Source organism: Paralichthys olivaceus, chromosome 5, assembly GCF_024713975.1.
Source record: "Paralichthys olivaceus isolate ysfri-2021 chromosome 5, ASM2471397v2, whole genome shotgun sequence".
NCBI classification, from domain to species: domain Eukaryota; kingdom Metazoa; phylum Chordata; class Actinopteri; order Pleuronectiformes; family Paralichthyidae; genus Paralichthys; species Paralichthys olivaceus.
The window spans coordinates 27,434,706-27,460,240 of record NC_091097.1 but is presented as its reverse complement, the minus strand read 5'-3'; the positions used below and the strand labels follow the sequence as shown (position 1 = coordinate 27,460,240).

At 40.9% G+C, this 25,535-nt stretch overlaps 1 protein-coding gene across 2 annotated transcripts in view; it reads right to left on the bottom strand.

Moving 5' to 3' along the window:
- LOC109640448 (carbonic anhydrase-related protein 10-like) overlaps positions 1–25,293 on the bottom strand; it is a 102,025-nt gene extending 76,732 nt beyond the window's left edge. The window contains exons 1-2 of one of the 2 annotated variants that reach the window (XM_069525205.1): positions 24,763–25,293; positions 20,208–20,282 (exon numbers count right to left, since the gene is read on the bottom strand). In XM_069525205.1, the coding sequence (XP_069381306.1) occupies positions 20,208–20,282; positions 24,763–24,823 (136 nt within the window). In that variant the 5' untranslated portion in view covers positions 24,824–25,293. The remainder of the gene's footprint in view (positions 1–20,207; positions 20,283–24,762) is intronic. The other variant, XM_020104450.2, reaches the window with a different exon arrangement.
- Positions 25,294–25,535: the final 242 nt, after the last annotated feature.

Genomic DNA, 25,535 nt, shown 5'->3' with positions numbered 1-25,535 from the left:
TATCAGTTTCCTAAATATGATTGTTTTTTGTTCAACTAGATCCATGACCTGTAGGCTGGGAAATCAGTACAAATGTTGAAAATGTTAAAAAAGTGATTAAGAAATTCCTAAGATTTTTTCATGAATGGAATGGAATGGGATGGATCCTGACCCTTAACACATCCTTCCACTAAATCTAGTGGTAATCCGTTCAGTAACTTTCCCGTAAACTTGCTTATAATCACAAAAAGGGTCACACAATATAACCTCCTTATTGGCAGTAAGGTAATTAAAGCAATCCATACAATCATAAGTCATAGTTTATCTTCCATACTCCTGCTGTAATCACACGTCTGCTCACACACAGTCACAGAGAAAATTCCCTGCTTGGAAATTGATCGAGACACTTTTTCTCAGACAGTCCCCTGCAGCCCAAATCGATCCAACTGGTGTAAACTGAACCAAACAGGGTTGGAGTTAAAGCACCATATGAGGTATACACTGCCTGGCCACCAAAAAAAAAGGTCACACACTCTAATATGTCGTTGGACCGCCTTTAGCTTTGATTACGGCACGCATTCGCTGTGGCATTGTTTCGATAAGCTTCTGCAATGTCACAACATTTATTTCCGTCCAGTGTTGCATTCATTTTTCACCAAGATCTTGTATTGATGATGGGAGAGTCGGACCACTATGCAAAGCCTTCTCCAGCACATCCCAAAGATTCTCAATGGGCTTAAGGTCTGGACTCTGTGGTGACCAATCCATGTGTGAGAATGATGTCTCATGCTCCCTGAACCACTCATTCACAATTTGAGCCCGATGAATCCTGGCATTGAATATGCCTGTGCCATCAGGGAAGAAAAAATCCATTGATGGAATAACCTGGTCATTCAGTATATTCAGGTGGTCAGCTGACCTCATTCTTTGGGCACATAATGTTGTTGAACTTAGACCTGACCAACTGCAGCAACCCCAGATCATAGCACTGCCCCCACAGGCTTGTACAGCAGGCACTAGGCATGATGGGTGCATCACTTCATCTTCATATATATATATATATATATATATATATATATATATATCATCAATATTAGCTAAAGAAATAAACATTCATCATAACATTTCTTCATATAGACTCTACGGTCCTCTCTTGGCAACTTATTTGTCAGTACAGTCAATGTACTCTGAGTAGGAGCTATGAGCAGCTAATCAAGCACAAGTAGACAGTGCCATGCTGTTTGATCTCTTGGGAGAATTGGATGAGATCAGAAACAGTGCAGACATCAGGGTGTTTAATGTGTCTTTGCAGGCAATAAAAAGACTTGAAATTGTCCAGCATCAGACATGAGCAGAATTCCTTTCTCAGTGAGAACAGGGATCTGAAGGCGGCGTGATGAGACCCTGCTCCATCGTCCCTCCTCTGGCTCCCTGTGCTCACTCTCAGCCCTTCAGGCACCGTCTCAAAGAAAGTGCCCCACAGCTAATTTCAGATGCTGAGGGAACATCAGGCCAGCGAGCCCATGGTGAATATAGGGGAGCACACTCTGAGTTGCACTCTGACACTTCCAATGTAAATCAAAGAGCCTCATACTCCAACTGGAGAGCATGCTGCAGATGGCTGATGGCTGCTGCTGCACAGGATGTAATGGATGTGCTTACTTTATGTCTTAATTTATTCTACATATGCTACATTTCAAGCCCTTATCTGCCTTTATATTACTTTTATAAAACATTGCTAAAATGCATTGTCTGTTTTGCACTTTAAACTGCGTTAGGTGAAAGGGGATCTTATAAGGATCCAGAGTGTAGAAAGACCACCTGAATCTTCAATCAGATACAGTTTTGATGAATGGCAGCAGAGCTCTTACTCCATAATCTGTTACATCACACTTATGATAGCTGGGTCATATTAAAACCGTTCATAAACATTTGCAATTAGTCCAACAAGTCCACTATGGCTGTGTAGATAACGAGCGACAACGAATGGCAATTGGAAACTAACTTTCCCACAAGTTGTTTGGAACACTATTGTACTTTTACTCTAAAGTATTTATTTGACTGCTAAAGTGACACATAGCCACTGGTCCTGGTGGTTATACTTCCTCCACTTCACAATTATTGACTGTGCTCATGGGAAGATTTAGTTTCTGTTGCCTTAATCTATGTATTGATGCACCCATGAATTTTGGGTGCTTTCATACACAGACAGGTGCATTTCTAAATGTCTGTTCTAATTTTATTCTATTAAATCTCAAGGTTTAAACCTGATCACTTGAAAAATAGTTAATCGTTTCTGTCTCATCTCCAGGCCGTTGAATGAGCGATCGGGGCTGGAGGCTGTGTCCTGAGCCCAGATGACCCATGTACGTTTTATTGCGTTTATTTTTTGATTGTTATGGTGATTTCTTTTTTCAATAATTAATTCCTCCTGTTGCTTTGCAGTGTAAGTTGCCAATGCTGGAATATCGCAACTTTTCCCATTGATTCAGGGCCAGCAGGGGAAAAGCCTATAGGAGCACCCTCTCTCTGAACTGATCTGTGATTGAAAGTCCCCTGTCACAGGCCTGATTTCCCCAAGGTTAGAAAGCGGAGCTTTAAGGAGGTTCCAGGAGTGGTTTTCTTTCATTACGCTGAAAGGTTATGATGGAATCATTGCTCAGTAACATCTAAAATAGGTTGCCTACCCCAGTTTCAGAGAGGAGGATAGATATGACCAAAGTTGCCATAGCAAAGGATCTGAATTATTCTTATTCAAACAGAAAAAGAAGAAACATTTTGTCCCACTCATTAACAGTAATGGGCTCTAGAATACATCTGCAGCTAAATGCCAAAAAGGTCTATCATAAGAATCCTCCTAATAACACTGCCCTCCACTCTTTCTTCACGGTTGTGAACGCTGTGTACCAGGCCAGACCCTCATCTCAGCTCTGCCACGCTGGATTAGAGACTAATTAATTCACTTGGATTTTAAACAACGCAAACAGTTCCTCTTGGCAAGCATGTGCCCCTCCATTACAACAGCCTGCCTAATCACCACCAACATTAGCTTTAATGTCGTTACTGCGGTGACTAACTGCAAGAAGAAAATGCCATCAGGCGTGGAGAATGGAGACGTGCAGTGATATCAGGAGAATATTCACAGAGAGTATCATAACTCCCCTCTCAGTCTCTGCTGCTCCCTCTCTCTCCCATGTCTTCATGGTAGGTATGAGGGTGAAAGGTGATACTCGCATCGCAGTGAGAAAAGGGGGGAAAAACAGGCAAGTGTGTGGGCAGTGTGAGCTGCACGGGTGGATGGGACAGGCGGAGTGTGTGTCAAGCACAGGTAGGTGAGGCAGTATGCTGGGAAGTCAGGTTGAGGATGCTGAGATGGTGGAGGAGTGTGGAAATCTACTCCCCCGTAAAAAGAAATATGGCTGGTGAGGCATAAAGAGGCAGACAGACAGACAGATAGACACATGTTGGCTGCAGTGATGTTGACGAGTGTGTGTTGCTCCTCCAGGAAACATGTTGATTATTTCAGATACTATGAAATCTTTATAAAAAAGAATCTGTTTTAAGTGTGGTCCTTAATATCTCACTCAGAGTGAGGTGATGAGAGGAGCCACATTGTATGAAAGGGCAAAATTGTAACACTTTAACCTTTTAAGGTTATGTGTTCACCCCAATTTGTTAATTGGTTGATTTATTTGTTAGTAAAACTACACAAAAACTACTGGACGGATTACCTGAAGACTTAAACGTAACTGTATGGTATGTATCAGGGAAGAACTTGTTAAATTTTGGTGTGGATCCAGATCAGAGGGCAGATCCAGGAATTTTGCATCACTTTCTCGAATGTTGCAAGGTAGGGCAGACTGATTTTTATAAGTGTTTGCAATTTGGTGCACTTTTATGGGAGTAATGGGCCCTGGCAGACTTATGCGCTCTACTGAGTGTCATTCTTGTTCTTTTTTTTTTTATCAAGAGACACACAGTGATAGAAGCAATGCAACTGACTGGAAGTAAAGAATATGATTTTCTCTTCTCCAACATTCACTCCAGCTTTCCTGCAGGTCACACACGTAGTAGAGGGTTGGAGGTTTTGATCATTTCCCTGCTGTTTGTGATGTGCACCAACCAATGGTGCAGAGAGTTTTTTTTTTCATTCTTGGGGGAGATTTTTCACTGTACTGCCAATGAATTTCTCCGACTGCAGTCAAGCTGAGCCTCATCCAGCCTCCCAACACACTGTGTAGCAGCTGCTCTCACGGCCTGATGGATGTGTGGAGAAGGATGAACATTAATTCTAGATGGTATCCATGGTCCCACATAAGAGAGAACAGGATCTCCTTTTAAACATGCAAAAAAATATATAATACAGCACATAATAGCATTTTAATATAGGGATGGTTATTCTGATCGTGTTGCTGTCACTGTCTTAGGCAGTGGTGAAAGCCTGAAATGAAGCAGTTACACACATTCAGTTTCACAAGACATCACCACATCTATACAATCTATCACACTGTTTTATAGTCACGATACAGGACACAGAGTCAACAGCTTTCTAGTTTAAGAAAGAGGAAGTTAGGATATACAAGTGTAAAAAAGGCTTTAGCTGACCTGCAGCACAAGAGATCATATGGTGCTGGTGAAGTCCCAGGTCCAGAACTCCACAGAAACTGAGGCTTCAAGAACTAACTGAGGCCTTTGCTACAAATCAAGTTCAACACACCCAGGATATCTTCTTTTTATCTGGCTTCACTCAACCTAACCTCATCTATCCTGGTTAACCTGCACTACGAAGCTGGGGTATCAACCAGCTCAGTTAAGTCTGAGTTTTCTGATCAAGCAACGAGTGAGCTCATGGGGAAGAAGCTGAGTTGTTGATTGTAGAACTTTTTTATCATTGTGGATTTAAGTTTTCATTTCAAAGGAGAGGAAACACTGACCTGCAGCTAAATTCATGACCAGTGATGTTCAAGGTAACTTTGAACAAAGTGAAAATAATTGGAAAGCATACACTCAAAATATTTTTCAATACTTAAAGTCAGCCAAAGCATTGTCATGAATTTTCTTACATCTATTGTTGAGTGAATATTTTTGTCCTTTTGTCTGACTATAAACAAACTATTATGAATGTGAGCTGAAGTAATGTCAGACTTTATGTTGCCAAAGCAGAGAGAATTAGAGAGAAGAGGTCTGATGAGGTCAGTCTGGATGGTTCGTTCATAACCATCAGAAATATTTAACAGTGCGTGGATCATTTTATAATGTAAAGCATCAGAGGTTTCGTTTTTATTTCAATTAATCGTCACACTCTCTTGTCTCATTCTGAGCTGCAGTTATTGAATATGGGTAGTATCAACTCTGATGAGAATTAAATTACGTTTTTTTCAATCAAAATGAAGTGATAATATTGAATTCTTCATCGTGATCACCTCTGTTTATTAGAAGCTCTGATTTCAAACCAGAGTGGTCACGTGAAATGTCTGGAGCAGCAAAATTATTCTACTCATCTGTAGAAAATCTGCTGCTCGTTATTATTTGTCAATTTACTATAAACTCTTTTGTCCCTGTCTGGTCCATTGACACGTTTTGATCCGTTATCCCAAACTTAACCCGCAGTTCATCCCAAATTACCATGGTAAGAAGTAAACAAGCTTTGTAGAGCTACTTTCAAACATGCACTTCGGATGATCTCCTGACATTATCTGGGGGGGGGGGGGGGGGCTGTATGTGAGAACGCGAATATCAGAGTGAGGGCCTGGTAAAAACTCAGAGAATGTCCGAATGTGTCGATGTGAGGACACAGCAGGAGATCCTCTGCAAGCTAGTGGGTGTGTTGATGGAGTTTGTAACACGCAATGCAAAAAATAAATAAATAAAAGAATATAAATATCTCAGGAAGAAGGTGTCATACGTGAAGATGTCAAGAGAACGTTTGTTGATTAGGGCCGACGGCAGTGTCATGCTGTAAATGATGAACATGTGATCTCCACAGTGGAATTAATACCTAATGTCCTGTCTCTGAATGCTGCCCCACCCCTCACCTGAACACCCCGGAGATTCAGCTTTGTGCTGAAAACCCGGAGTGAAAACTGAGGTTATCCACGAGTCCTGCTTCATAGTTCATGGTGCAAGTGCAAGGAGCATTGTGTAAGTATAACCTGTATCTGGATGTTGCTCTGTTTTCACAACATTTAAAAAATACAGTGGGTTACCTTTGTTTTATCAGGGTGTTATTTTGACCACAGACATGACTTGCACAGGATGCTCTCACCCTGTGTGGGTCAAGCGTTCAGGCCAGAGAGCAGCTGGACCTTCACTTTTACAAGGCAACAGCAAGCAGAGACACCAGCAGTGGTGTTACCACAAAATAGCATGCCATGTGTGCTGCTTTTCCTGGGTGAAACTTAGTTCCTCTATGTCAATAGGAATCTCTCTGTGTCTGTAAAAACAAACAATGGCAGAAACACAAAAAACAAAACTATTGTGTCTGTGATTTATAGATGATTCAATTGAGATAATAAAGACAGATCTAATGTATATGTCAATGTAATACTAGAGTCTTTCCCAACTTTCAATGAATAGGAAAGAAAATAAACAAATACATTAAATAAAAGAAATGTGAGGCAGTCTATACTTTGTCAACATGTGAGTGTAGACTGTCTTGTTGGGACCAGACACACTTGTGGTGCAGGAAATTATGGGTTTTTGTTTTTGTTGTGTGATAATTTGGTTGACTTTGATAGTTTTGTTCTCACAGTGATACTTTTCTGTCTCTCATGTGTCTCTCTCTCCCTCCTCTAGTATCATCTAATTGCTCATACCTCCTCCATTGCGTGGGAGAAACGAGCTTCCCTTTCTCCTCCTCCTCCTCCTCCCGATCTTGCTTCTTCACTTTATTTCTTCCTTCTTTCCTCTTTCTCTTCTCTCCTGTGGCCCTGTGAGTGTCTGCAGGGGTGTGTGCCTGCATGTTAACTATGAGTGTGTGTGTGTGCATGCGTGTGCGTGAGGGAGAGAGAAAGAGCGAGAGAGAGGCGCTGAGAGAAAGAGATATTAAAGAGAAAGGATGAGAAAGACAGAAATAGGCAAACTGCATGACAGAAACAAAGAGGAAAAAATATATGGGTAGTAGCAGTGTGTTTGTGAGTGTGCGTGCATGTGCGTGTGAGTGAGCGTGTGTGAGAGAGCGAGAGAGAAAGTGAGAGAGAGCAAGGCTGAGGCTCCTCTGATCACTGACTTGGTGTCCTACTTACACTCTGCAGCACACCCCAATAACAACCCTGAGCTATGATATAATATACCCAAAACACATAGACACAGAAGAAAACCCTTACACACACACACACACACACACACACACACACACACACACACACACACACACACACACACACACACACACACCCAAAGCAAGGAACATACGCACACTAAGCAACAACAGGGATATTATATCCTGTACAGACACACGCCCCCATTTTCTACATAAATAACTCCAGTATAAGTTTCTCTCTCCTCCATGAACACACCAGAGGTGATACAGTCTGTTTTGCCTGTTCCTTTTTTTCTTATTCTTCTTTTCTTTTTCTCAAGTAGCACTATCCTCTGTAACAGGGACAGAGGAGAGACACATTCAATAGAACTTTTATTTCTTCCAGCGAGTGATGTCTTAGTGTGCGCTGCATCGCTCGCTGCAGCAGCAACAACCACATTTGAGTCCATCTCTCCTCCGTAACAACGACGTCAGCAAGAGAACACGTAACTCAAATCAGGTTCAACAACAGAATATGTAATGAGTATGTGTGTGCGTGCTTGTGTGTGTGGGTGCATGCGTGTGTGTGGGGGGGGTAGGCAGTAAGTATAAAAAGCATGAACCAATGATATATATATCAGCCTTCATAGCCTAAACTACTTTGGAGTGCAGAAAACTATATTTAATAACTATATATACGCACTGTTGAGTTAATATAGAACTCGAAAATAAAATACACTGAACATCAAAATCACCAAACAATGACACAAAAACACCATCCAACTAAATGTTCCAAGACAATCGAGTTTTCAGCTGATCTGCTGTTTCTGAGCCAGAAACCGATCCCTGGAAGATCACTGAGAGAACCCTATGAGAATCCTAAAAGCCTGAGAAAACACTCGGAGAACCAGGAGAGAACCCTAGGAAATTCTTAAGAGAACCAGAAGAGAACCCAAAGAGAACCCGAGGAGAATCCTAAAAGAAGCCTGAGAGAACAGCTTGCCTCCAGAGCTGCTGAGGTGCACCTGAGCAAGGCACTGAACCCCCAACTGCTCTATGGGCGCCGTATAATGGCAGCCCTGCTCTCCCTCTGTAATGCATGTGTTGTGTGTGTGTGTGTGATCTGAGGGAGAGCAAGGTACATTTCAACTGTGAGTTACACACAGTTGAAATTTACCTTGCTACTGTGCATGCAACATGAAAATAAAAACTAATCTTAATATTGAGAGAACCCTAAGAGAACCCTAGGAAATCTCGAGAGAACCCTAAGAGAACCCTAGGACATCCCTGAGAGAATTATAAGAGAACCAAGGGAGAACCCAAAGAGAATCAGAGGAGAAACCAAGAGAACCCTAGAAGAAACCAAAGACAACCCTGAGAGAACTCTGAGAGAACCCTGAGAGAACTCTAGAAGATCCCTAAGAGAACTCTGTGAGAGCCAAAAAAACACAGGAACCCTGAGAGAACCAAAAGAGAATCATAAGAGAACCTGAGTAGAACCCAAAGAGGACCCGAAGAGAACCCTGAGAGAACACTAGAAGAACTCTATGAGAACCCGAGGAGAGAACCCTAAAATAACCCTGAGAGAACCTGTGGAGAACCCTAAGAGAACACCAAAGAGAACTATGAGACAGAACCCATTGTAGCACACACAGAGCACACTGGTCAGCGCTGTATCTGGTGTGACGATGGCCCTCAGTGCTCTGGCAAGAGAGGGATTTTTTTTGCTTCTGTCAAACCAAACATGCTAACAGTAGAAAAAACCTGTTCCCTCCATCTTCTTCCATGCCGTCTCCTCCTCACCACTATAACTGCAGCCATCTGTGTGCGTAACGCTGTTATTGTAATTAGCAGCTACCTTTCAAACATACTAAATATTTGTATTTGTAAATCACAATGCATGTGCTAAATTAAAGTTTTTGCATCTACTCGTCCCAATATTTTGCACACTCGGGTAGAAACACTCGATATTACACATTCATTAAGTCAAACCTACTAAATGAATAGCGCATCCAACAGTATACAGTATATTTAGTATGGATAGAATTTTCTGAAACCTCTGATTTATTAGGAATTAACAAAGTAAATTTAGTCATATAGAGTTTTTTTTTATTTTAAACATTGATATTCCCAATCTTTCCCTATGTCATCAAGGATTTTCAGCATTACAATAACACTAGCTAAAGAGTCAGCCTCAGTACCTTATAGACACAAGTAATATTAGTGTCCATGTTGCTGTTGCCTATAGCAGGTGTTCTCACGACTGAACCAATAGAGCACCAAGCAAACCAAGAACACAGCTTCCCAAGTCATGAGCACAAGTTCCCTTTGAAGGCAGCGTATGGAGAAGCTTACACAGCTGCTAGCATACTATATTTATACCATAAATAAAAGATGTATCATGTGATAAGATTCCTAAAGATTTAAAGTTTCTCATGAATGTAACCAAAACTGTCTTTTTCTCATATCACCACTACACAGCAACACAAACACAATATGCAAATGACAAAAACAATGCATTTAAGTTTTCCTGCTATCCTTCCACGTTCACACAGTATGATAACGTGACCAAAAACTACAAACACGTTTTGAGCTTGATTCTGATGGAAAAAACATATACATCTATTAAACATCATTTGTAGGGTTGTAGTTAAAAGAATCCCTCACTAACCAGATGGACAGGGAGGCGCTGCAGGACTGACAGAGGAGACACACACAGCACGATCCTCCTGACAGGTGCTAAGGAAAGGATTGGTTATTTAAAAGGTCCTCCTTTTGCTCCCACACAACAAATACATGAAGCATAAACAGATCTATTTTTGCCATATCTTGACATCCCTCTCAGAGGTTGGTACATCACAAAAGCAACAGACGTTGCTACCTCCAACAACACTGTGCAGACAACTTGTGTGCTGGAGAAAAGTCAGGATGAGATAATGGCAGTTTGACAGTTAATTCAGTTTGATATGTCAAGCCAAGAAAGCTGAGAGACTCAAAGTTTGACGGGAATACAGAACCCAGTTTTGACAGTTTGCAGCCACAAACATCTAAATTTATGGCATCCTTCCAATGTAGCTTCTTAATGTTTAAAACTGCACGGCCACAGAGCAAAAAGTTTGATTGTATAAAGAACACAGTCAACAATAAAATAACATAATATATTATCCAGTAAAGGCAAATTACCTTAAAAGGATTTAGTGCATTCCATGTGCTTTAAATGTAGGTAAATATAATATGTGAAAAGAAATTCATATCAGTTGATAGCAATGATTATCAGAATAAATGTCACTTTACCACCACTATTCCATCCTAATGGGCCTGTTCTATTGATGCCAGAGAATCTCCAATTTCTGAAGCTCGATATTTACATGAATACACATGTATATCCCCCCGGTTTATAAAGCAAGGTATTAAAAACACAAATGGAGGGAGTGGTGGTCGACAATTTAAAATACAGTGGGGGTGTCTCCCTTCTTGTAATCTCTTCTGCTGCCTTACAACTAAGTCCTCATTACATCTGCCCAAGGAGATTATGTTTTCACCCCTATCTGTTTGCTGGTTTGTTTGTCAGCAGGATTATTCAAATCCAAGAATTTCTAATCAGTTTCATTAACATTATAAGATTTGGCATTTTTTTGACATTTTCACAGATTTGTCAGGGAATCATGAGTGGATTTTGATGAACAAGTTTTGGCATATTTAGTGGACAGATATCTATGAGTGTGTGCGATTTGGCATTAATCAAAATAAAAAGTACAAATCTAGTTGATTTTAATATGGTTTCGTAGAGCGGTAGGTTTTTTCAGCCACTAAATGGTACAAATATGGCTAGAAGCATGTAACTACTACCAATGTGTAGCTAAGATAATGTGAATGCAGTAAATAATCAACAGTTTATATGCAACTATTTCCAAATCAACATTACAGATTTGGTGTAGAACTTTAGTGTGGCGTTGAAGGGGCCTTAAAAGACGTCTTCCACTTTTCAGGATGAGGAAGAAATAGTAATTTGATCACAGCTCATATATACTGTAGGTAGGTAGTATTACCGGCAGCTACTGTCAAGCTGCTGCAGCACATTGTTCTTGACATCATTATTATATGACGTTGAGATAATTTGACAGAATTAATATAAATACAGGCTCATGACAACAGCTCAACTGTCAGTTATACTGACATTTGAAATGAGCGCTCACAAAAGGTTGTGTTATTGAGACTGCCACTGCACAGGTCTATCATTTATTTCCAAATGCTCTGGAAAGTCCGGACACAATTCTCCAGACTTTATCCGCCGGTCAGGTCTGAAAACAGCTTTTGTTTCCTATAAGTTCAGCTTTCTCTTTTTTTAATTGACCCCCGACAGTTAGCTCAGTGCTTCATTGAGGAAGAAGAACGAACATCTATCCAACACAAAGCCCTGTAGGAGTAACAGAGGCTAATCACTGACTTCAGCTCGGCTTTCAACACAATCCACATGCACCAACATCAGAAGCTGAACTAGCAACTCAAATTCCTTGCCTGTGGCTCAGGAGGTAGATTGGGTCACCAACTAAGCAGGAGGTGAGCAGTTCAATCCCCAGCTCCTCTGGTCCTGAGGCAAAAATCTCTAATTTGTCCCCTGTCATAGTTTATGACGTGTGATCCAAACAAAGAGCAGAATATAGAGGCACTGTGTGATGTTAATAGTCTAAAGTGCTTAGACAAGTCTCTTTCAGACTATAAATGTGTGATTTAAATGCATTATGTTTACCATTGACTTCCTCACTGGTAGGCCAGTCAGTCCAGCTCAGCAGCTGCACACCACAACAACTTTAACAGTACCTCCCAGTACTGTGCACATAGCCCAAACCTGATACCACGCTAACATATGCCTGTTCTATAACATCCAATGTCAATGGAGAACCTGGACCAGCCCAACTTTTCCCTTAACATAAGGAAATAATAATAACTAGACTGCCCACCACATTTTAACTTTTCTTGCCAGTTTCATAATGAATCAAAAACAATTTCCCACTTCTAACATATAACATATAAGGTCTCTAACTTTGTGTTTTGTGATACATATGACACATATATGATCAGAATCCTGGACACTGAAAGACTAAGATCAATCCTGCACCGTGAAGCAAGGTCAGCAGGTTATCCAGCTAGCTTGTATGGTTTATTTTTAATTGACTTAGATCACCATGGTTACCTGTGCTGCATGGCTAACCTGCTCCAAGCATAACTTCACAAAATCTGTCAACAGCCCAGCTACGGGCCAATCAGGTACCAGGAAACATGGACTCATTACTCCCACCAGATCCCAATATAGACTAAAGGGTTTACAATAAGGGAGGAATAGGTAAAAGCAAGAGATATTTTTAGAGATCAGTAAAATAAGGTGACTGTTCTAAATACCTGACAATTGTAGCGTTAATTGCACAAAGATTCTTTCATTCTCTGGAGGATTCCTGACAGCGTTGATGCTTTTATACTTTTACACCACCACTGCAGCTGAGAATAACATGAGGAGTGCGATCATAATTGGCTAGTGTTAAACTCAGTGAAGACAGATAACACCAAGAGAGTCAGACTAAGTTGAACAAGGAGATTAAGGAGGCCAAACGACAGTACTCAAAGAAGCTGGAACAACAGTTTGCAGCCAACGACTCCTCGTCAGTCTGGAAGGGGCTGCGAGTGATCACCGGCTGCAAAACCAAATCCCCCCACTCTGTGGAAGACCTGAAACTTGCAAACGAACTGAATGACTTTTACTGTAGATTTGAAAGACAATGGACCAGTTCTAACCCAGACTCCCAGCCCCCCCACACAGCTATTACACCTCTTCACCCCAGCCTGGACAAAGACTCAACCCCCCCCCCCCCCATCACACCTCTCTCTATTCAGGAGAGAGATGTAAACAAGCTCCTGAAGAAGTTGAACCCCCGCAAGGCACCTGGACCCGACGCTGTCTCCCCCTCCACACTGAGGCACTGTGCAGACCAGCTTTCGCCAGTGTTCACGAACATTTTTAACACCTCACTGGCTGAATGTGCTGTACCCGCCTGTCTTAAAACATCCACCATCATCCCCGTTCCCAAGAAGCAGAGGATCACAGGCCTTAATGACTACAGACCTGTCGCCCTGACCTCTGTAGTAATGAAGACCTTTGAGCGCCTCGTGCTGACCCACCTCAAGACAATAACCAATCACCTCCTCGACCCACTGCAGTTTGCCTACAGAGCCAACAGGTCCGTAGACGACGCAGTCAACATGGGACTCCACTTCATCCTCCAGCACCTCGACTCCCCCAACACCTACGCCAGGATCCTGTTTGTGGACTTCAGCTCCGCATTCAACACCATCGCCCCAGCTCTTCTCCGTGACAAGCTGACACAGCTGAGCGTGCCTGAGCCCACCTGTAGGTGGATCTCTAACTTCCTGACTGACAGGAAGCAGCGCGTGAGGCTGGGCAAGCTTGTCTCTGAGTCCCGGACCATCAGCACTGGAGCCCCACAAGGTTGTGTGCTCTCCCCTCTACTGTTCTCCCTCTACACCAACAACTGCACCTCCAGCCATCCCTCTGTCAAACTCCTGAAGTTTGCAGACGACACGACCCTCATCGGATTAATCACCAATGGGGACGAAGCCGCCTACAGAGAGGAAGTTAACAGCCTGGCTTCCTGGTGCAGCCAGAACCACCTGGAGCTGAACGCTTTGAAAACTGTAGAGATGGTAGTAGACTTCAGGAGGAGCCCAGCCCAAACTGCCCCCCTCAGCCTGTGCAACTCCCCAGTTAAAACAGTGGAGTCCTTCAGATTCCTGGGGACCGTCATTGCACAGGACTTGAGGTGGGCGGAGAACATCACCTCCGTCACCAAGAAGGCCCAGCAGAGGATGTTCTTCCTGCGGCAACTGAGGAAATTCAACATGCCGCAGAAAGTGATGGTTGAATTCTACACAGCCATCATTGAGTCCATCCTCACCTCATCAATCACCGTCTGGTTCGCTGCCTCCACTGCCAAGGACAAGGGCAGACTGCAGCGGATCATAAGGTCAGCTGAGAAGGTCATCGGCTGTGACCTGCCGGCCCTCCTAGACCTGCCGGCCCTCCTAGACCTGTTCCACTCCAGGACCAGTAGGAGAGCAGGCAAGATCATTGCTGATCCTTCACATCCCGGTCACCACCTGTTCCAGAGACTTCCCTCCGGTAAAAGGTTTCGGGCCATCAGGACTAAAACCTCTCGCCATCTGAACAGTTTTTTCCCCGTGGCAGTGGGGCTCACAAACAAGCCCCCTGCATCACACTGACTCTGCACCGCACTGACTCTACCCCACCACACCCCACCACCTGCACATAATTTATAATTTATTACTTATATACTACTGGCACTATCACCAATCTCTGCACCTTCGCACAGCACGTGCCCATAACCCTGTGAATCTGTTAATGTATATATGTATATTCTTTATTTTATTTTATTTTATTTTATTTTATTTTATTTTATTTTATTTTATTTTATTTTATTTTATTCTATTTTATTTTATTTTATTCAATTTCTTACATATTGTTGTTTTTTATATTGTTGTTTTATGTACATAAGTAGTGCACCAATGACACCAAGGCAATTTCCTGTATGTGCAAACATACTTGGCAAATAAAAGAATTCTGATTCTGATTCTGATTCTGATTCTGATTCTAACCTTGCAGTGCAGCACTCAAAAACCGGATACTGCAGCACATATAAGCTCTTTCACTAGTCCCCACGTTTACTGCAACAGACATTACTGAATTAAGATGACTGACACTTTTAAATCCTAAAAACATATTCATAATTTGTGTTGTCACATTATTGTATACAAACACAATTAGTGATAATTATTTATCATTATTTATAATATCATTATTATTATAAAATAAATGGGAGTAGTACTCAACTACTATAAATGCCAGGACTTTGTAAAATGAAGCCTGCCATCTTCTGGTCCTACAAAAACAGATGTAAAAGTCCTTCTTAAAACAAATGGATTCAGTCAACAGGAACACTCCAGCGGTTTCGCTTTGGAATGGGTACCGGAAGTATTTCAAATATTTATCTTTGTTACATATTCAACAGATAGAAATTAAAACTATGGTGAAAGATAATTTTCACTGTCTATTTTGCTGTAAACTTTGCAGAGAAAACTGGCTAGCCCCTAACTTTCTAGAAGAAGTTAGCACAGCTCACACGCAGGAGACGCAGCTGAGACGCGTCTCATGCAATCAGTGTTGCTGCTCTGACCTGATAACATGAGCACAAAAATGAAAAGCAAGACAGATGCAACAGTGTGGCACAGGCGATAGACTCTAAAATAGTAAAATAAGTTTACTACACAGCAAATAGGGCATAATTTTGGACAATGTGGGTAAGATAATAAACCACACTTTACTTAATGCTGAAAAATATTTGTATAAAATCAAAAAAAGGGTCAGTTACAGTAAAACCTAGAGCTTACTCTGAAGTTCCCCGCAGCTCTGTGTTTTGATGGCCTACACCTCTGTTCTAACCTTGTTTCCAACTGCAGTGGCAGGTTTTAGTTAAGCTGCATTGATTTAGTGTATGCTACCTGCCCAGCATGAAACAGTAGACAGACTAAATTAGCAAGGAGCCAGTGAACATATGGGAGCGCTTAGCAGCTAAAGAGCCCGATACTTTACTCAGGAGGTGGTGAAGACCAAAATACTCATGTTGCTTTGTGTTTGCCGGGAGTGTGAAGAGGCAACTGTTTGCTAACATGTTCACCATGTTGTCATCTTCTATTCATTTAGCTTTTATTTTAGGCTGAATAATCAGCTCAGAGTTGATATTTAAAGGAAAATATTCAACTACCACTAATCAATAATCAATGATAGTGATTCTTAAAAAATGTGTCACCTAGTAATTCTGCTCAGTTTTTTTTGCCATACATAGAAAATGTTCTTATTTAGTTTATTTGAACGCTGACATTTTCTCACGAGAGCTTTTCTCTTAATGTGACATAGTAGGTTAGTGTGAGCAGAAACATCTATCAACCTGTGACTGTCTGGTTTTCACATGTCCATGTAAATGCTGACAGAGGAGGTGGCCTCATCAGAGAGATTTCTGCAGACAGCGTTCGGCTGACATTTCCTCTAAGGCTCTGAATGGGCCTCAAGTTGTGAGCAAATTCAAATGAGTGATCGCAACATCTCCAGGTCATTCAGGGCAGAGTGAGCTAGAGGGAATAGGAGCAGAGGAAAGAAATTGGAGGGATGACAACGAGGAAAGAGCAGGATTGTTGACTGCTGATGAGATGAGGAAAGGTTGCAGCTGGAAAAACCGAGAAAAAGAGAGGAGAGAAAGGAGAGGCAAAGAAAAGTGGACCAGCAATAAACATTGGAGGAAAAGAAGGAACTAAGGAGAAAGATGAGAAGGAGGAGAGGGGCTGAGAGGGCAGAGGAGATGAGAGAGAATAAAGGCAAGAGGAGGGAGAAGATAAAAGGACACGGGGAGAGGAGCAGAAACAGATGTGATCAAATATACATAAGATCTGTACAACCAAAGGATGAACCAGGCAGCCTGAAGCAGAGAAAGACAGAGATGGGAAGAGTAATGATAGAGGGAAAGAGGGAGGAGCTGATAGCACACCAACGCAGTGATAAACAAAGAGATGGGGAGATTGATGACCAGAGGCCACAGGTACTTCATGATTTCATCAGCTGCAGACGTCCATAAAAGTTCCTTGTCTAACATCTTGAGGCTAATGTCCACTGGATCCAGCTGTGCTGTGATCTACTGTCAGGGCTGCTGACAAACTATTCTATTCTCGTCACTGTGGCAATAACAACAATTTTTATGTTTATTGTCAATTTAACAATGCATTTGGAGCATTACACTGGCCTGTACAGGAAACGTTTTATTCAAACAGAAAAGCAAACAGAGCATAAAGGAGAAAGAAAGGGAGTGGAACTATTTTAATACATCTTTTTATCTTCATTATTTTGTATTCAACAAAACACATATAGCACATCTGGCAACAACGAGCATTCTAAGGTTTAGCAATCACACCAAACTCAAGAGCTCACTTCTCATTTACAGATTTTTGTTTGTTGTCAGTCAACAAAACAAGTCTAACACAGGAATTTGATTATGGCTCATTCATACGTCATTTTATTCATTCCAAGAACTACATCTATATATTATGGACAAAGAAGTGTCTGACAATGTCAACATAAATCCCTGTTATTGACAACAGCTGTAATACACTACTGCTGTACTGAACCCTTATTGGATAGGTTTATTCTCATTTGAGGTGAGGAAAAAGCCTAGTGAGGATGGAGGACCAAGACGCAGAGAAAAAATATGCATTTATAATTTTTACCAGCCCTAATGTGGACATAGGCAACTCTATTTACACCATTCAAGACATGAAGGCTCAGTGAAGTGCGGTAATCAAGCCAAAAATAGCCACAAAACATATGTTTACCACATCTAAGTGATTTGTTAATGTGTATTTAGGCTTGTACAACATGAAACTCCCTAACTATACAGTAAATGTCAATGCTGACACTATACTTTTTTGAAGGGAATTTAAAGATTTGAGATTGAGGTAGAATGCTACACAGCTGGATCCTACAAAGACTGTAGGCTACACAAAGATGGATGAAGCTTCTCTACTTGCTCCCAAGATCAAGAAAAGAACCCAAAATATCCTGGATCTGAACGCTGCCACCTGTCACATTTAAGACTAATCCTGACTCCAACATGTTTTTAAGGCAAATAAGTAATTCAAACCAGACTTCCTGGAAAACCAGCACTTGAATATACATCAGTGTAATGAGAACTATCTGAAATGACAGAAACCATCAAGAATGTATTTTATGTGTACTTTGATACTGCTGCCAGTCACTTGAGTCACTTTGGCTTTATTTTTAGGGAGCTGTCATGTCATCCATCTTTAAATACAATCTACTCGATGGGATCCTGTGGATATTCACTCTCACACAGAGCCAGGCTATCTGCTTCTCCCTGTCTATCTCACAAAGATAAACTAACCCACTGTGGGCTGTACAGCTTCATATTTGAAGGACTAGAAAATCTTCCCTAGGACACCACTCACTACTTCATCAGCAGCCAACCAACATCATTACAGTGACAAACGATATCAACTAACGTTAGTTTTTAACAACCGTTATCAGCCAACATTATTACAGTGACACATCTGACAACTGCAGGACAGATGGGACACATTGATCTATTGAGCAATACACGGTCATTCATCATGTTTACAGCAGCTAATTCAATGTAACATTAGTCCTGTCCATAGAAACTTCTGCCCCCCAGTAAAAACTTTACAACATGAGCAGGGAAGTTTGCAAAATTTGCATCTTGACAGTTTGTCAAACTTGATATATGGGACACAGCAGTAACGAATGTTAAGTGTTACTCTCATTCAGACTGTTTACAGGCGCTTTGATGGCGTGAAATATGATTTTCCTTAAACACCACAGTCAATTTTTTTAATTTTCAAGAAGGGTTTGAGTGAAAAATCAAATTTAGGATGTAGTAGATGTTATAACGTAAGTAGTCAGACTATGCTCTGTTACATGTCAATCAATTCATGTAGAAATCATTCAGATTAAGGTCAATGCTCAGATTATTGGTGTCCATATAAACGTAATAGTCGTCTATGATCTGAATCAGACCATGTGACCAAAGCTCAACAACATTTCTTGTATGTTTGCAGAAGACTTCATGGCCTGTAGCCCCGCCCAAATAAAACAACTGCAACGGTGTTCGATGACAACATACAAAATAAGTCATTTCATCAAAAGCTATGCTTAGCAGCAGCACTACAGTTGAGATTAAGTAAAGGAAAATCACACTGACATTTTTATATTCAGTGCCACTAACAGTTTCTGAGGATATCATTATCCCTGATGTGCAGTGTGATTAAACATCCATAAATCATCTTAGAAATCACAGACAAATTACACCTTAGAACCAAATAATTTGAGGCTCTGTCAGAAGGATTTCACATATTAATTTGTGTTCATCCTCATAAATGTCATACCCACAGGCATTACTGTTCTCTAAACCATGTTGCTTTAGTGTAGCTAAAAGATTTACTGTCTACAAAGCAAGATCGGGATATTCTCTACACTTCTCTTAACCTTGAAGACAACATGATATCCTACCTAACAGTTACCATCAAAGACCTGCAGGAAATGTGGTGTGGTTAAAACCAAGTGGTGTTAACTCCAGATGACACATTGAACTCAAGTGGCCTAAATGACTAAACTGAACTGATTGTCTCATTGGACTTTCCTTAAAGAGCTATCCTTCATTGTCAGGGTCATTTAATTCTATAGTCAATTCAACAAAGCCGACAAGGGAAGTGCATTGCAAAGAAAACAGAAGAAAGCCCAATTAAATTCTATTTTGGTCCCATTAGAATAACCAAATATGCGCTGGAGAATAGAGACTGGACGTTGGTGCAATCTAACACGATAACAAGCTGGTAAGTTCTTTTTCCAGCCACTGCATAAAATACTTTTGACAAACATCAGGTCAGGGGCGCTGTATCAAACTGATCTGAAACATCCACTGAACACACATAACCTAGATCCTCTCATCTGGTGATGTACAACCACAGGTTGATTAGGAGCGGTGAGCAGCCTCAGACCTAATGAACTGTTTGAGTGATTATAAACAAAAGGGGCTGCTGTTCTTTCAGGTTAAAATATTATGTTCCTCAGTATACATGGAAAAATCATTTGAGAATACATTGTAAGTCCTTAAACTAAATTCAGGGCTTCAACTAACCAATCTCCCAAACCTATATTTTGAGGATAAGCATAATTCACAGACAAGACAGATACATCTATCCTATTCCTATTGGAATGACACTTCTAGACCAGCTCCCGCCAGCCACACCACTTTTCAAACATGCAGGCAGGTGCTGGCTTTGTACTCTGCTGTGTTTGAGATGGCCGATGGTCTGTTACCTGGAACAAAGCTTTCCTGGACAACATCCTTGTACGCCCACCAACTCTCATCAAGCTTGGATGTAATAGGCTGAGCTGGAGGGAGAAAGAAAGAGAAAAGTGGAGAAAAATGAATTAGAAAATGTAGGATATTATGCCAACCAGCCCTGCAGGCTCTGCCCAGCCTGTCCAGAAGCAACAGCACTAATGAAGAGAGCCGCTGGGATCTGTTGGGATGATCTGAACGATAAGAGTTTGTGTTGCAACAATTAAGAGGCAGGTCACATGAACAAAAACACTAACACGACTGAACTCTCTTCAACTATTCATCTACTTAGTTGATGCTTTTTAGCATGACACTCAAACAGATGAATAACTACACATTTGGCTTCACGTAACATTCACTTTTGTTGCTGGTCATTAGAATGCTCCCATTTAGCTAACTTTCTTTTCAGTTGTGTCATTTTAGTAACTCAAGGTATTTATTTTTGAGATACCGATTCCAGGGCGGGGGTTGCTGCTGGGGTTTTTCTGGTTGGTTGACAAAAGGACTCCAAGTGGCATCAGGCCTGTTTAAATGGAGTTTATTGGACTGTGCAATATTCCCTTTTTAATGTATTAATATGATCACTTTCACGACTGTTTTTAAAAATATTCTCATCTGAATGATCAGTCACTATAGAATGTCTCAATTTGCCAGGTATAAAAGTGCTCCTCTGTGCTTCTTTTTTTTTTTTTCGTAAATACAAATAGGAAACCTTTTCAAGAAACCACCACTGGCTCTCTCACCTCAGACAGTTACATTGTCAGTGACACCTAAGTTAAGTGAACAAGTTGCCAAATTCACATTCCCACCTTTCGGATTTAATTGGGCGTTTTCACACCCATAAGGCCAAATCATGGAGCTTATCAGGCAGAGGGGGACTATTGAAATTCTTTATTATCAGGACGTCCCAGTGAGCATGTTAAAAGCTTCCAGTTGGTCCAAAATGCTGCAGTTGAGTACTGACAGGAGCAAGAAAAATCCAATTTCTTCTTACCATATTAGCCTCTCTGCATTGGCTCCCTGTAAAATCCAGAATAATAATTAAAGTTATTCTCCTTACTAAAGGCCTCATAGATTAGTTCGCTCCCTAAACACAGGCTCATTACGGTCACTATAAAGTTATGGTTCCTTGAGTGTGTAAGAGTAGAACAGGAGGTAGATCCTTCAGCTACCAGGCTCCTCTCCTGTGGAACCAGCTCCCACTCTGGGAACAGGAGGCAGACACCATCTCTACATTTAAGGTAAGACTTGAAATCCTCTATCCTCTTTGATAAAGCATAGAGATAGTGATTCTCAGGTGAGCTCTGAACCATCCATTAGTTGTGCTGATATAAGCCTGCACTGCTAGGGGAACTCCCATCATGCACTTCGCCCTCGCTCAGCAACAGTAAAAGAAAGTTTTTGTGAGAATATCTCAACTAAATATTATTTGATTAAATCATATAGTTTATAGCTTTAAAGAATGATTGTATGTAATGTATAAAGCATCCAATCTGCAGTTTTAGCCTGGGAAATGATGTGAGAAGGATGAAATATCTGCTGTATGTTCTCTGCATAATGAGCCTTGTAGTTGGATGAAGCCAGCTACAACAGAACAATTTCCTTAGTTCAAACCATACAGGGAACAGAAGAAGTTTCAACAATAGAAAAACAGACATGCAGCTTTCTTAGTTTATTGTTTATTTGTTCTGGTATTTATGTTTTATGTTTTCCCTGGTACAGTAGAGTAATTGGGAAAAAATACAAACATAAGAATACAAATGAATAACAGTAGAATACATTTGAATAATGAGATTAAAAACACAAACTAATTAGCATTTTTGCAGTCTTCTTATAAGTGTGAGATTTAATGGTCTCTTACTGGTCATTCTTTAGGTAACTCAAGATAGAAATGTTTTTGTGACCTATGTTCGATTAGCCCGTCCATTGTGTGTCGAATTTTACCCCCTGACAGTTCACCCAAGCTCAGAAATGAATGGGTGTCATATTGCTGTCTGCTTTTTTTTAGTCTGTCACTGCCCACAGTCCAATCACTCCCATTCTGTAAAGAAGTCGAGGCTGACGCTTGACGTGCAGATCCATTGTGAGGGCAGATTACTCTAACCTGAACAAAGGACAACCCTCGATGTAAGTAAACGTTTATATATCAGTGCAGATAGGCTACAGTTTCTAGCATATTAGTTTGCATTGATCTTAACATTGCACAACACAATACTCAAACTATTTGAATTCAGATTCTGAGTTGATATGCTGTACACCATGTAAAGTAAAAAGGAAAACTGAAGATTTTACAAGTTCAGATACTCCCTGAGCTCAACCTAATCAACTTCATTATGGATCACTCTTTTACCCTTTTTCTTTGTCACATCCCTCTCTTTTCATTTATTTCTCCCCTCTTGTTTCATTTTGGTTACTGATATTATTAATTGTAATTCTATATTCTATAATATATGTACACACATATATATATATATATATATATATGTTTCTGATGTATAATAATAACTGATTCTTTATTTTATTTCATTGTATTTTACTTTATTTTTCTCATTTATTATATATCTGGGATGTTGACGTTGGGACTGTGGGTGGAATGGATCAGATGAGATGTGGGGATATACAGTGGTTGTCGTAAAACTGAGTGATACCTTGTTTCATTTCTTTCTCCCTCCTTTGGATGTGTAACTACTGTATGGGATCAGTTTCAAAGTAATAAAGAATAAGATTATAAGAAAAAAGATTTTACAAATTAAATTTAATAATTTAATATATAATTTTACATACTTCACTATATTATCCAAAAGCAAGTATTTGATTGAACTAATATCTCATAACCACATGAATGAATATCACAGAAACTCACTAAGTAAAGTTATTGTTAATAAGTGTGCAAATAATAAAACGTTATTATTACTGATATATAAAAGGGCCAACAGTAAGATAAAGAGTGTACTGCAGACAATAGTTTTCTTAAGTTAAGCAAAATTCAAATCATGCTCTCACTCTCTACTATGAAGTAAGTGAAAAAAATATCTGAAAATAAATTGAATGTGTAGGAAATGACTCTGCAAAGCTGCTCTCCACTTTTACCATTTAGAACATTATAAATAGCTACCTGCTCCTGACACGAGCTGGAAAGAAGCTAACTCCCATGTTAGCTTGTTTTATATCGTAAACTAACGTGGATCTTAACTTCTTATCAACTTAACTTCAACATTAGCTTTCTTTTAGAAAGAAGCTAAAGACAGCTTAGACCCTTAGTTCTCTTCCAATCAGCGTGAGCAAGGAGCTGAACAACTTCTCCCTGTGGTGAGACAATTCCACAGCATTGCTTCGTATGGAGAGTTCAACATTGGTGAAATGGAATGGAAATGCGGATCCTGTATCGTGCTGGCATCTGAACATAGTGGAGGACCATGATCGAGGTGGCAGCTGATGGTGGATCTTGATGGCAGCAGTGGATCATGATGATGGATTATGATGGTGTATCCTGATCGTGGACAATGATTACAACAAGACTGCTTGATATACAATATGTCTCCTCAGATACTTGACCATTACTGACAATAATTCCTCAATTCATTGACCTCCCATCATGCTACAAACTGTTTATTTTGACCAATGCTGCAATTACTCTACTATTTCTCTGACGTTCTCCATTACACGTGGCATCTATTGCACTTCTGTCTGTCCTTCGAGAGAGATCCCTCACATGTGGCTCACTCTGAGGTTTCTACATTCTTTCTCTCCTGTTAAAAGGGTTTTTGGTAGTTTTTCCTTACTCTTTTTGAGGGTTAAGTACAGAGGACGCCACATCTTGTTAAAGCCCTATGAGACAATTGTGATTTGTGAATATGGGCTATACAAATATAATTTGATTGATTGATTGATTGAGGCTTTACCCAGGATATGCATTTTTGTATGTGTTACTGTACCCTTATTTTGGACTGTTTGGACAAGTGTCCATGGAGGACGTGTTTTAATTGAATCAACTATATTGAGTCACTGAGTATTATTGTTGCAACCACAACTATACTATAAAGTTTTGGGTTTTTTCAGTCAAGAAGGGCAAATGGGCAGTTGCCTGGATAATTTTGGCCCTGTGCTGTGTGTGTGTGTGTGTGTGTGTGTGTGTGTGTGTGTGTGTGTGTGTGTGTGTGTGTGTGACACGATCATGCACTCTATGAGCTCTTTGACCTGCAGACTGATAATTATGAACTCCTCTGCCTGTTAGTCAGCTTGTGTGTTTATGCCACTACAGCTTACTACTGTGATTTGTGCGTGTGAGAGTGCGTCCGCGTGCACGAAAGGCTCCAGATCAAAACACTGAATATGATGTGTGAGTTCTGAGTTAATTCATTCACCTCTATGATCTGACTCCCCTGACTCGAACTGGCTGATGTGTCCAGAGAGAGACCACAGTACCTGACTGACAGCTGCCTGGTCCTAATAGTAAAGTGTGCACCGTCAGTAATGGCATCACTCCTCTGCCTGACATTAGTAGAAACGTTAAAGAATCAGTCTCCTTACCTGATGACGTGCAGATGATATATGTTTGCAGAATCACAGATATTTCCCAAACGACATGCATTCTTCGTTCAATTCATGCTCATTTTCTGCAGCTGTTGCGGGACGGCGCTTTGCGGGCTGTCACTTCCACACGACGCGGACAAACTTTGAGCATTTTCCCCTCCTCTTCAGTTCTCCGTCTCCCCCTCAGCTCCTCGGTGTGTCCCCTCACAAGGAGCGCAGAGATGGTGTGAAGCCCCGCAGGAGATCCGCCCTCACAGCGTCGTCCTCGTTTTCTCCGCGGCTCTGGATCATTTCAGCGTTTAACCATCTATCTGTGTGTTTATCCGCCTGTAAGTATTTTCCAGCTGTAAAAATCTTTCTTGACGCGTGTTCCTCTGCTGGTTCTCCTTCGGAACGGGTGGATGTCAGTGGCGCACCGCCTGTCTGCGCTGGATCAGACAACTTTACCCACAAACGCGCAGCGCGCCAGGAGCGCACAGACTGACAGAGACAGCGTGTTCATGACACTGTGTGATGATGACACACAGTAACACACACACACAGTGTATTTGAGTAGGAGACGTCCTAAATAATAACAAGGAGGGGACAAACACAGAGTGAGATAAAGTCAGACATCCACTCAAGATCCGAAGAATAGGCTATACAAAATGATTTCTATATAATGGTGAGAGTCTATACAATAGTACACTGTTGGATTCAGATGCACTTGTCCCAATCTCAGAGTTAATAAAGAGAACAATTCTTCCTCAGTGACAACCTGACTGAAGTTA